The sequence below is a fragment of the Colletotrichum godetiae genome (assembly GCF_030913485.1).
Source record: "Colletotrichum godetiae strain CBS 193.32 chromosome Unknown BDP55scaffold_26, whole genome shotgun sequence".
Classification (NCBI taxonomy): domain Eukaryota; kingdom Fungi; phylum Ascomycota; class Sordariomycetes; order Glomerellales; family Glomerellaceae; genus Colletotrichum; species Colletotrichum godetiae.
Window position 1 is genome coordinate 137,316 of NW_026851274.1, and position 12,317 is coordinate 149,632.

The following is a 12,317-nucleotide window of genomic DNA, read 5'->3' on the forward strand; positions in this document are numbered from 1 at the left end:
TGTCCAATTCCAAACAAGGAGCCTAAGGTGCCGTACGGAAGAGTATCATGCCATGGCCTCCCGCCCGAGATGCAACAGCAGCAATTGCAAGAGTCAACCCCCCGGAACAGTCCCCATATCGATGGCCACGGTGCCATGAAGCGACTCTAACTTGACGAGCCATGAAGCTGCCGTCTCCATATGGCGCGCAGTTGGCGTGCCCATCATAATGCCCCTCTTGTTCCCAAGGTCAACAGTAGCAACCCTCAGTACGAAGCAGTTGGATGGCGGTACTTGATGTGTACCTTGCAGATATCAAGTTGGGGCTTTCCATGAAAGTTGAGCAGATGGTGTGGCCCCTGTCCGCGTGTTCCTGAACCCCACCTCGTCCCCTGTCGAACAGTCGTACCGCAACACTGCGCTTCATGCCCCCTTGCACACCCGTCCTCTGCCCCATCTGTGTCCCGCCCTTACCTGCGAACGGCTCCTCTCCGTGCTTCCTCCCCTCACAGTGCTACCTCATCACCCCATCCCTTCGACTACGAAGTGTACCTACCTGCTGCGTAGCTGTGTGCTCAGATCCTGGCAGGCTGGCACTACCTACACTAAGGTACTGCTCCCTTTCCTTGCTGAGGTGGTGCCCCCGTGGTTTTTACTCGTCCGAATCTGCGGTTGGTTCTATCGAACTACCTATGGAATAAGGTACGGATACCAACCTGCCCTGCTTTGCCTGCCTCGAGATGCGCTAAGAATACCGGCCAAGGTACATCATTGGAACCTGCATCAAGGAACAAGACTACTGCGTGCGCTGCTGCACGTTGGCTGCAGACCTTAATTCCCCGTCCCCCGGTCTGTTAGACTGCTCTCAAAGCCGCTGCATCTCTTGGCCTGTGTTTCTGTCGCCGCCCCTGTCTCTGCTCGTCTCTTCTCGTCTCTTCTCTTCTCTGCTCCCTACAGTCAGGTATAGGTACTCCGTATGCACATACGGCCACACAGTTTGTAGGTACTCTGACCTGTCGCTCCTGCTCCTGCTCGACCGTACATCTCTTTCCAGCTTCGCGTCGGGTGCTTGGTCCCCCTTTCGCTTCATCCTAGCTCGCCCGCCAGTGGCTCACCCTCGTTTTCTCGCCATCTGCCTCTTGTTTCTCCCACACACCCTCTCTTTCTCTACTCTTCCTTCTCCCCCCCGTCCTCCTATTCAAACACCCCCCCTGGACACCACTCTCCCCTTTTACCTCAGCTGGAACTGCCTCTTCTTGTCTCGTCTCCAATTTCTTCCCCTTCCTCCCTCCCTCCTTTCTTGTTTCTTCTCTCCCCCACCTGTCACCGAGCAGTCAGTCAGTCAAGCAACCAGTCTGTGCTAGAGCCTCACAACTCTCGCTCAACCAGACCAGACAATTCAAGTTGCTCCACGACCCTCCTTCGAATGGCGTCCTTTTGAGCAACTCTCTCGACCGACGACTCCTTGACGAGAGCTTGCTCTCCGGATAGCTTCCTTGCCGTCTTCTGGTTATTCGTATCAAACTACGCCCTTTTCCTTCGACACGCTGGTCAGCTCGTGTGTGGCCCGGATCATCAATCCCATCGTCACCTTCTCCTTCGCTCTCACGTCCAACTATAAAACGTCAATATAACTTTTCTTCTTAACGACGACTAATCACTGATGAAATGGCGCCTTCGCTGAACGCACATTCTTCCTTCACCCGGCCTCGGACCGGCGACCGCGATGGTCGACCTACCACCCGTGATCAAGGAGATAACAACCTCATTATTCCGAGCCGCACTTCCTCCCTTCACTCGCGCATCACCCAGCCGATCCCCTCGACCTTGAACGCGAAGCCCCAGCAGCGCACCCCGAAGACGCTTACTCACGCCTACATGGTATGCGGTGTTGGCAGAGAACCTTCGCAATGGGTTAAGGCCCCTGCTCCTGCACAGGGCAAGATTGGCCACATGAAGGGCGCTGTTGGTCAATTCTGGCTGCCCGAGATTCTTGGAAGCAGTCCAAGGTTGGAACAAGACAACGAGATTGCCAGGTCGTTGCACGCTGCCATGCGGGTTAGTGGCTGTTTGCCATCCGTTTTGTCTAGAGTTTGAGTGGCTGACTTGTTATAGGCTTGCTTTCCCCACGACGTTGAGATCTGCACCGGCCGCAGCCAGCCTCACTGCGTCCATCATGCCTTCGTTCTGCAGCAAGACTCGTCTCATACCTTGTACGGAATCTGCCTCCGTGTGTGGTCGCGAGCCGATGAGAAGAGGGCCGAGACAATTCGCGATCTGCGTAAAAGGACCGAGCCAGACTACTACGACAACCCGGATGAGACGTATTGGATTCCCTACTGCTTGTCATTCCTGTCTCGGTACCCGCTGTACAACCTTCTTGGAGACTACTTGCGAGGCATGTGGATCCACTGGAACAAGGCTACCAACCTGTTCCACGCCGAGGAGGTCTCACGCATTCTCAGTTTCCCGGCTCCCAGACTCAACGACCTGGTTCGCATCGACATGAAGGATTATGCTCTTTGCTACCAATTCCCCTCGTCGCCTACTGGCTTCCAGAACTTTGCCATGTGGCCGTTGTTCTGCTGCTTGTCCATCCCCAACATTGTTGGTGTCGTTGAGGCTGCTATCTCGCCAACCCGCCGCATCATCTTTGTCAGTCACTACCCGGCCATGCTCACCATGGCTGCGGAGACTGTCAGATATTGCGTTCGCGTCTACGAATGGAGTGGTCTTTATGTACCGGTTGTGCATGCTCGCCATGCCAAGGATTTGGTTCAGGAGCCCGGTCCGTACATCCTCGGTGTCACGGCCGAGTGCCGCTCTTTGTTCACGGCGCCAACGGACGCTCTGGTCGTGGATCTTGACCGCAACTTCGTTCTTACTTCCAGCCCCCCGACTGCACTCAATCCTAGCCAGCGCAACAAGTTCGTCACTCGCCTTACGCAGTCTCTCAATGGAGATGTCACTCCCTCTGGCGTCCCACCTCATCTCCGCTCCGCTTACGGCGGTGGCAAGCTTGTTCCCGCCGGCCAGATCATTGTCATGCGTGGAGAAGTCGAGTCTATCCAAGATCCCGAATGGTGGAACCAGGACACCGTTATGGCTGTCATGGACCATGTCTGCGAGAAGATGGGCCGCAACACTGGCATTAAGGCTGTCTTCGGTGGCTCTGTCAAGAAGCCCCTGATGACCAAGGTCTCGATGAGACATCTCAATGAGATTGTTCGCGAGAGAAACCAGTACTCTCGTGATGCTCTCGAGGCTTGGCAGGACTTCATCAACCTGAAAGGCCGTATGGATACCGAGCTCAACAAGGTTACGAAGCGCAACAACTATCTCAACGAGGAGCTCGAGAGCTGGAAGCAGCAGTTCCTCAAGTTCCAGGCATTTGCTGAGCAGCTCACCAAGGAGACTCAGGATCTCAAGGCCAAGATCGAAACTCACAAGAGGGAGAACAGACGCCTTGCGGGTCTCATTGATCAGCAGAAGGACGACAATGGTCGTCTCAACGTACGTCTCGGCGCTACTGAGAAGCAGCGTGACGATGCTCTGGAAGCTCTGGTTCTCCAACAGGAGATTGCCGAGGAGCTCGAGCGTGAGCGTAAGCGCAACAAGAAGGAGCTTGCTGCTCTTCAGCACACCAACGTCACCATTCTCAGACAGCGTGACGAGGCCCGTCGCGTTGTGCTGCACCTGCGCAGCCTTATTGGTGGACAGAGCCACCACATGGAGCACTTGGTTCAGTCTTTGACCAAGCCTGACGACTTGGCGCATGAGATTGAGGAAGGCTTCGAGCCAGAGATGGGCGAGGATGGCATTACTCCCAGAGAAGCCGACGTCAACCAGGCCCGCCTCCTCTCCGCTGCCGCTGAGGCAAACAAGAGGCTCTCTACCTCGAGCTTCAAGGATGTGGCCGACCGTCACCTCAAGGACAAGACTGATGCCATTGCGCACATCATTAGAAACATTGCCGAGCAATGCCAGGCCGCAGTTGAGGGCCTGCAGTTGGCTCAGGATGCCGACTTCGACGAGCGCTCTGCCAGCGCAGCCCGCCTTCGCGCTCAGCGCCGTCGCAGCAACCTCTCCGCCACACACAGCGATGATGGTCACGAGACCCAGTCAAACGCGACGTCCGACATGGGCGAAGATAGCCTTCTTCACCCTGCTTCTGGCCGGATATCCAGCATCCCCCCTACCCCGGACCTGGTTCCCAACCGGAGCAGCACGGCGATGTCCTTCGCTTCCAGTGCTGCGACTCCCGAGCGCTCAAGTCAGCAGTATATGATCCATCAGGACATTCCTACTAAGATTGTTGAGGACGATGAGGACTTCGAGGAGGATCGCAGCGAGTCGGAGACGATGCCCCAGCAGACTGTCGGCAAGCACACTGACAGCCTCATTCACCGTCCGTCTGGAGCGCGCATCAGCGCTCTTGGCGGCACCCGCTGAAGAACTATCGCTGGCGGTTTCGATATAATTCATTTTGAGTAACAGGCGACCAAAGAGGATTTCTTTTCTCCCTCTTTGGTCGATGGGGAGGACGATTTACCGACATTGTGCATACATCTTTTTGCCTGATACCTTTTTGCACTTATGGTCGTGGACAAAATCTTGTTGTGTCCGGCGTTTGCAATTTTCTTCTGTTTTTTTTTTCAAGAGACTAATGTCTTCCTCTTTTTTTTTTTTTTTCTGCCTGGGATAATTGAACAGGGCTCGCTGGTGTCCGGATCGGACGTCGTCACGATTTTTACATCATTTGTATCTCACAAGGTTGGAGCTTCCTGCTTAGTTCAGTTCACGTCCCTCCTTATCTAGTACCCACTATCCGAATCCAGCGAGAGTTGAAGGAAACTACTGTTTTAAACATGAATTTGTGTGTGCCGTGAATGTACTATCAATCGTCCCAAAGGCTTTATCATGTCTTGATTCCATGATTGCAGAGTGCAGACATGTCCTCGGGCTGAAGGGCATGGCAGCGGTATGCGAACTCGGAGACTGTTGCGGTCTCAAAGGAGAGTGTCTACCCTCCTCACCCTGCTACAGTCCAAGTCCTAGTCTACAGGTGAACCTCTGAGATATACGTTCCCTTGCATATTGTTAGAGGATCTACCTAGCACGCCTCAATCCAGCGCCTTCGCTTAGCTAGGTAGTGCTGCGAGCATCCATCTTACACCAGTTGGGTGTGAAAACACAGAAGGTATTGAAAAGAATGTCTCATATGTCAGATTGAAGTGCTCAGGAGGCTAGTTTGTCGTCATAGTCACACACATTACCTTCGTAGATGTCGAGGCAGTACGGACGTACTTGCCCCGAAGATATCAAGAAACATGCACAACCCGAGCGACGTCCTCTTCAGTTTCCGAAGACTTTGAGGGTAACCCCTGTAATCGTTGAGTTCCTTCTACTCACTTAGTTTGCTCCCGTGTACAGCACATGCCATGATTGGACTAGACGGAGAGGCTCCTTTTACTTCTTCTTCAATCTCATGCAAGGGGCAAAATTATTCATTGCTATATGGGGCATGACCCTCATCATCTCTATGAGTTCACTTCCGTTTCCTTTCCTAGGTAATACATGTCTTCCTTTGTGGCTGAGTCTTCGGACTTCGGTACTAAAAGTTGCTCTGCCAGTCCTTCTCAGAGTGGGCTCGACTCCAGGGAAGATCCTCCGGTATCACTATTACGCTGCTCATGGAGTGGCCTTCAACATGATAGAAAATAGCTTCAATGATGCAATGATCTTTAGCATAGGGACCTTATGATCATTAGTTTTTTTACCTAGTCTATTGTAGGCTGGGCAGGCTTGGATTCGATGAGGTTCATTGCAGCGGTGTCGGAAGATGTATTTCGCCGGCAATGTGACGTCTAGCTTCGGTGGATCCAGACCCTCCAACACCGATAAGCTAGCGATAACAGAAAAAGTTCCCAGTTCCCGTCGACTGTATCCGTACCTGAGTTCAGTTCAAGGTCCCATCGCCATCCCCAGCAGTACAAGCCTGTTACAATCATTGCAGCCAGCAATTGGGCTGAAAATATACTCCCTCCCGTACCAATTCAATTCCTGATTCCATTGTATCCTATTACAGTTGTCGACAAAGCCTACCTCGTATACGAAAGCGGCCATGGCCGACCCCCTCCTCACAAGCCTCTGCGCAATCTGCCACATCGAGCCCCCCAAATACAAGTGCCCGCGCTGCACCCTCCAGACCTGCTCCCTAACCTGCACGAAGCGCCACAAGTCCTGGTCTCAGTGCAGCGGCATCCGCGACGCGACAGCCTACGTCCCGCCCTCCAAGCTCAAGACCGCCGCGGGCGTAGATCACGACTTCAACTTCCTCTCGGGCATCGAGCGCGCCGTCCAGCGCTCCGAAAAGGAGATTGTCGAGGAGCGGCACCTCTTGAAGCCCGAGGACCTGAGGCCGGTCGAGGTGCGCAGCGTGCAGTGGAAGACGGGCCGCGATGGGCGCAAGAAGAGGGTCATGGTCACCGAGGTCCTGAGAGGGGACAACGGCGGCGGCCCGGGGGGCGCGCGGTACGAGGCGCTCTCGAGCATACCCTTCAAGAAGAGGCTGGCGACGTTTGGGATCCTGCTGAAGCGTGCGCCGGTGGGAATGGTCAGGCAGAGGGAGAACGGGACCAACTTCAGCAAAGCCTCTGCTAGGATCAACTGGCAAGTGGAGTGGCTGCTCGTTCCATCCGCGGACAACACAAAAACACCATCACAACAGCAGGAGAGCGGAGGGGACGCCAATACGACAGCAACGAAGAGGATACTAGCCAAGACGCTCGACGATGTGCCACTCTACAAGGCCTTCGTCGCGGGCCAGAAGTCGTCCAACGACGAGCAGGCCAGGAAGGAACAGCAACGCCAGCAGCCACAAGACGACAACGACGAGGCCCAGGAAGCCAACACCCACCATACCAGTGGCCCTGGCCGAAACAAGAAGCGCCGCAAAACCCAACACAAACCGGGCCAGTCCCTCGCCACCGCCCAAGACACGGAGACGGGCGCCTGGCACCCCGGCCGGTTCTTCATGCAGTCCTCGCCGCGCGGCACCTGGACCTCCCACACCGGCGTCCAACCCTTCACAGGCACAACGGAGGAGGAAGAGGCGCAGAAGAGCAGATACACGTTCTACGTCGCGGGCACGACCTCGGCGGCGACGGCAGCAACAGGCAAGACGGTCGTCCACCCCGTAGAGGCAACGACGTCCCTCGGCGAAGCCCTGCGCGACCTCACGGTCCCCGAATTTCCTACACTCTACGTCGTTGAAGCTGGCGCGGCCCTACCGGCGACGTTGCTCCCCGAACCGAAGCCAATGCACCTCACCCCTAAACGGAAGCACGAGGGTAACGGCAGAAAGGCAGGCGGCGGAGGCGGCAAAGCCAAGAGACCTCGCAAGAACCTGGAGGATGGTGAGCTGCCGAGTGACGGGGACGACAGTGACGGTGATCTTGCCGACGCCGACGTTGATAGGTTCGCGGCTGCTGTAGACCAGATCATCGCCGAGCAAAGTCTGGGCGAGGAAGACGACGATAGCACGACGAGCAGCTCGGGGTCGGATTCGGAAAGCGACGAAGGGGTCAGCGCGAGCCTTGCTGCCAAGTTGGCATTGTTGAAAAATAGACCGGTGTGAGATGGACAGGCCTTTGTACAATACCACCTTATATAGAAGATCATGATACCCTCGAGGCCCTTCATACAGCCTGTGTACATTATGACAGCCAACATAGAATTAAGACTTGCGTGATCGTCCATTACTGTTCCCATGGTACAAATGCAAAGCTCCATAAAACACGACAACCATCAGTATGTTCGGATATCGGGTGCTCAGACGCAATGGGCCGCGAAGTGGACATTTCATAGACATCAAGTCACCACATGACAAGGGAAGATCAATATCTCATAAACGCGTCGCGTCACAAGTGAACAGGTATAACAGAAGGGTGGAAAATTTTGTTACTACTTTTGGACAGACATTGCCCCCAACTACCTCACCACCATTTTACGGCCAAATGCCTACGATGTGCCCATGATGGCCACCAGAACCACATTGGATATCAGTCCGTCAAGTCATTACGTCCTTTGTGTAAAGCCATTTGTATCGTGAAACCATTGTTAATTGCCGTCCGAAAATCGACAGCCAAGAAACTCATTGTGCCTGTTTGACCCTCCAGAAAAAATTCCGAGTCGTCCATGTTCCACACCTCATCTTCCCTGTCCATTTCACTAAAATGTGCCCGTCACAACCGTGTCGTGTCAAGTCGAAAATTGGTAGAAGGCGAGGATGAATCCGGATGTCGAAACCAAGATTATGGGTCCAGGCGGGTATTTACCGCAACTTAGAAAAGCAAGTACATTGTCATCTGAGCGAAAGGCGCTTAGATGAACATGGCGGCAAAGCCAGCGGCAGCCAGGAAGCCAGCAACGGGGACAGCAGTCGCCTTGGCCTAGGTAAGAACGTTAGTATGGGAGTGTACAGCAATGTGAATGTAGTTGGGCAACTTACAAGGCCGCTGGAGCTGGAGCTGGCAGCGGTGCCAGTGGCAGAGCCAGAGGCAGAAGCAGAACCGCCAGTGGTGGTGGCACCAGTAGCCTCGCTGGCCTGGCTGGAGAGAGCACTAGAGGCCGCGCTTCCAGTGACGGAAGAGAGGAGAGTGGTCGAGCCAATGGTGGAGGTGATGACGCTGCCATCGGAGGTGATGGTGCTAACAATGGGCTCGGTAGTGACAGCAGTCTGGGGAGCAGAGGTGGCTCCGGGGACACCACCAATGCCGAAGAGGGTGGTCTCGCCAGTGGAGGTGATGGTAGATTCGCCGCTGGTGATGACAGTGGTGAAGGTGGAGGTGGAAACCGGGCTAGGGGTCGCAGACTCGCCGCCACCAGAGGCAGCACCAGTGAGGGTAGTGACGCCAAGGAGAGTGGTCAGAGTGCTGCCACCAGAGGTGATCTCAGAGAAGATCGAGGAAACGATCGGAGCGGCGGTGGCAGTGGCAGTGACAGTGCCAGTGGGCTGAGTGACAGTGGCACCGGGGATCACGGTGACAACAACACCGGCCTCTGACTTGGGTGTTAGTGGATCCAGAAATCAAATTTGAGAGATTGCGTGGGAAAGCAGAACTTACGGCGGCAGAGCTCAATACCAGAGGCGACAGCGGCCTCAGCATCAGAAGCCTGGGCGCAGCTCTGGAAAGAGCAGTCGCGGATGCCATAGGCGAAGTTGGCGTTGCGGCAGAGGCAGGCGTTGTCGCCGGCGGTGCAGCCCAGGTCAGAGGCGAGACCCTGCATGGCGGAGATACAGCCAGTCTATTGATCGAGTTAGAGTCTCAGATGCTTGGAAATTGCCCAGTAGGAACATCTTAACATGAAAATCCATGCTGCTGGATTTCCATGTTCACAGCGGAGGGAGAAATTTTACTTACGCCACAGGCGCCCTGAGCCATGGCACCAGAGAGAAGGCCAGCACCGAGGATGATGGAAGACTTCATTGTGAATGATTGATGATGGATTTTGTAAGACTGGAGAAGAGTGAGTCGTTTGCGAGAACAAAGTCGACAACGAAGGACCTGTACGTAGAGGATCAGTAAAGCTCGGATTTTCGCAATCAAATGAAATGCGAAACAAGATATGCGCGTGAGGAGAGGTGATCGCAAAAGCAGTAAAGGAATGAGGTTACCTGGAACAAAGAGCGTGTGTGGGCTTGGAAAGAAAGCGTAAAAGATTGTTTGCAATGTGAAGAACGAAAAAGGCGGTGGAGTGGAAGTGGGAAGAGAAACAACTTTGTGGGTGAGTGGAAGGGGAATCAGAAGGTCACGGTGTGGTGAGTGGGAGGTGTTGAAGGAAATGAGTGTTACGCAAATTTGGGAAGCTGCGCCTGGGGGAAGTTGTGATGTAACTGGGGACAGAACGAGGCAGGTCCAAGGTCGCACAAGACCAAGTAAACAAACTAACAGTGATATGCTGCTGTTTTGTTTCCCTTGTCCTCGGAAATTCTGACCAAGAGGCTAGAAAATGAAGCAAGCAGCTTGCGATGGGGAGAAGGAGAAAATGAAGCCAGCGCAAAAGTAAAGAAGGCTCCTGATATCAGATATCCCGAGGATATATCGACTTACCTACGATTGATATTGATGTCGGAGCTGTCGGGGCTGTTGGAAGCGTGCTTGAGAGTATCTCGCGAGAGTGGCGGAGCGAAGGTGTGTGTTGGTGTGAGGTGATGATGGGAGCGTGTTGGTGGTTACTCGAGGTGAAGTGAGGTGAGGTGTCTCGGTGGATAGGGTGGCGGGGGGCAGATATTATTCGAGAATAGGTGCCGAATCGAGGTAAGGCAGGTAAACAATGGAATGTCACGTGGAGTATTAGAGTACCTTAATTGAAGGACGGGAGGAAGGAACGAGGAAGGAGAAGGGAGTGCCTTCCCGTTTATAAGTCAATCGGGGGACGAAGGTGCGGGATGGCAGTTGGGCACGACGTACGAACCCAGTTCCGTGCCTTCCTACTTGGCTACGTTGCTACCTACCTACCTTACCCTGTAGACCTGAGATCATGGGCAGGCCTTATTTCCTAGCCACCACCTATTCGAGTTTACAAACCATTGGACAAGGTACCTTAACTTGGCCTGGCCGACGGGACCCCGACCTTAGCATGCACCGATGCAGTCTGCAGAGCATCTGCGGTGAAGTGCAAAGTGGGCTTTCCCGTCGATCAACGTTGGGTTGTTTGATACCCAGATTTTTGGAGAACCATGTCATTTCGGCGGCCCCAACTTTAGTTGGCTTTGCCTCTCACGCTTGTCCTGACGTTGACATGCCGCTAGCCAGCAAATGAGAAGCCACCCGGAGCTAAGGTAGTCAAGTCGATGTGGGTATCTGATGTGGAATTCGTCCATCTTCCAGGTTAGTGCTGCAGCAAAAGTGGCGCCAGGTTGGGTGTTCACAGCTCAAGCTCGGCCCCAAGCGAACCTCGCTCGTTGCTCTGCGCCCGTCACCGGCAACTCCTCCAGTCTCCAGCACCCAAAGTCAACACAAGAAAAACCCTGCTTGGATCCTCAGCCACAAACCCAAAGCTGCATCTTGATCCTCTGCCCACTACCGAGACCCGAGAGTTGTCGGCCCGGTGGCTGGAATCTCAGCTAAGACCGACCACGCTTGTATGCTTATCATGCGAGGCAAGCTGAAATCTCTTTTGTGAACAGCGAGTCGCGCGCAAATAGCCAGAAGGGTGAAATTGGCTCCCGGCGAAGTGCCCCTCGAGGAAATTGTAATATCCCAAGACACCAATCTTGGGGGCCAGCGCGGGCTAGATCTCACAGCGAGATGAGAGATGCGACCTACTTTCGGGGTTGATATGCGATGGTAACCAGGATATGCCTGATGTAACCCTCCCGTCGCCGCCAGCCAGCGTCTACCTTAGTCGGGACATTTCAACCCCCGTCCTAAGCTCTCCGGTTCCAGCAAGTAAAGAAAAGAACTGGTGCCATGTGGTATCGTTCGGCCTGAGCTCTGACGCACTTTTGAGTCCATCCCTTCCGCTGCAACGCTGTCAAACACTGCCAAACTAAGGCAAGAAGGCTGGGGGACGTGCGAGCCTGCAGGCTAAGGCAATAGATGCGATGTCAAGAAAAAAATCCTTCCCGTTGGAACCTTGCCCAGCAACTAGAACCTCGATGGGAAGAGGCTCTACCGGTAAGTCCTTCCTTATCGGACGCCTGGGTCAACAATTCAAGCGACTGCGAGTCGAGGGGAGTGAGCAGTTTGCTGGATTCGAACCCTGCCATCCAAGATACCCATGCCAACCTGCTTTTTGCAGCACTAACGAGGCAGGAGGCAAGGCTGTTTCTCGATGCGACAATCAAGCTTCCGCGGCCAGAAATGAAGGACAGGAAACAGGGACCCAGCATTGAAAGCTCGAAACAAATTCCGGGGCTTCGAGAGGCGAGGTCGGTAAGCTGGAGGTAGCCGGAAAAGCTCGCATCTACCCGCACGACGCGCAAGCCAACGTAGTTTGTATCTGCCACGTGAAGCTGGCTTCGGTCATCTTGCATCACAGTGGCCTTGATTTGGGAGGTGTACACCGCCCGACGCTTGGCCTCTCGTCATGCTAGAAAGAGGCAGCCGGAAGTCGGCAACATGATAGCTTACAGGTTGACCGTTAGTGACGAAGGTTGACGGCAGAAGAAAAATCATCGTGGGCAGACAGATCCCGCCGGACCATGGCCCATTGGTGAGTCGGTGACTGAGGGGTGAGTTGCAGTCAGTCACGGCTGGAAACAAGGAAAAAAGTGCTAGCTGTCAAGGTCTGGGGCGGACGTGGTTGCGTGGCTATCACCGTACCAAGAG

The 12,317-nt window shown here is 54.4% G+C and overlaps 4 protein-coding genes across 4 annotated transcripts; 3 read left to right on the forward strand and 1 right to left on the reverse strand.

The window, feature by feature from the left end:
• Window positions 1-1,647: 1,647 nt before the first annotated feature.
• Window positions 1,648-4,431, forward strand: BDP55DRAFT_633119 (DENN domain-containing protein; the record flags this gene model as incomplete). The annotated part of the gene is made up of 2 exons (XM_060572513.1): window positions 1,648-2,037; window positions 2,095-4,431. 2 exons carry the CDS (start codon window positions 1,648-1,650, stop codon window positions 4,429-4,431), a joined length of 2,727 nt encoding a protein of 908 aa, XP_060428300.1.
• A 1,025-nt stretch (window positions 4,432-5,456) lies between these two features.
• Window positions 5,457-5,791, forward strand: BDP55DRAFT_667206 (uncharacterized protein). Its single transcript, XM_060575156.1, has one exon. It carries the CDS (start codon window positions 5,468-5,470, stop codon window positions 5,741-5,743), a length of 276 nt encoding a protein of 91 aa, XP_060428301.1. The 5' UTR covers window positions 5,457-5,467; the 3' UTR covers window positions 5,744-5,791.
• On the forward strand, window positions 5,759-7,856 carry BDP55DRAFT_667207 (uncharacterized protein). The gene has a single exon (XM_060575157.1). It carries the CDS (start codon window positions 6,104-6,106, stop codon window positions 7,616-7,618), a length of 1,515 nt encoding a protein of 504 aa, XP_060428302.1. The 5' UTR covers window positions 5,759-6,103; the 3' UTR covers window positions 7,619-7,856.
• Window positions 7,857-8,363: 507 nt separating this feature from the next.
• BDP55DRAFT_729692 (uncharacterized protein) lies at window positions 8,364-9,470 on the reverse strand (the record flags this gene model as incomplete). Its single annotated transcript, XM_060579603.1, has 4 exons — window positions 8,364-8,432; window positions 8,492-9,042; window positions 9,108-9,288; window positions 9,405-9,470. 4 exons carry the CDS (start codon window positions 9,468-9,470, stop codon window positions 8,364-8,366), a joined length of 867 nt encoding a protein of 288 aa, XP_060428303.1.
• Window positions 9,471-12,317: the final 2,847 nt, after the last annotated feature.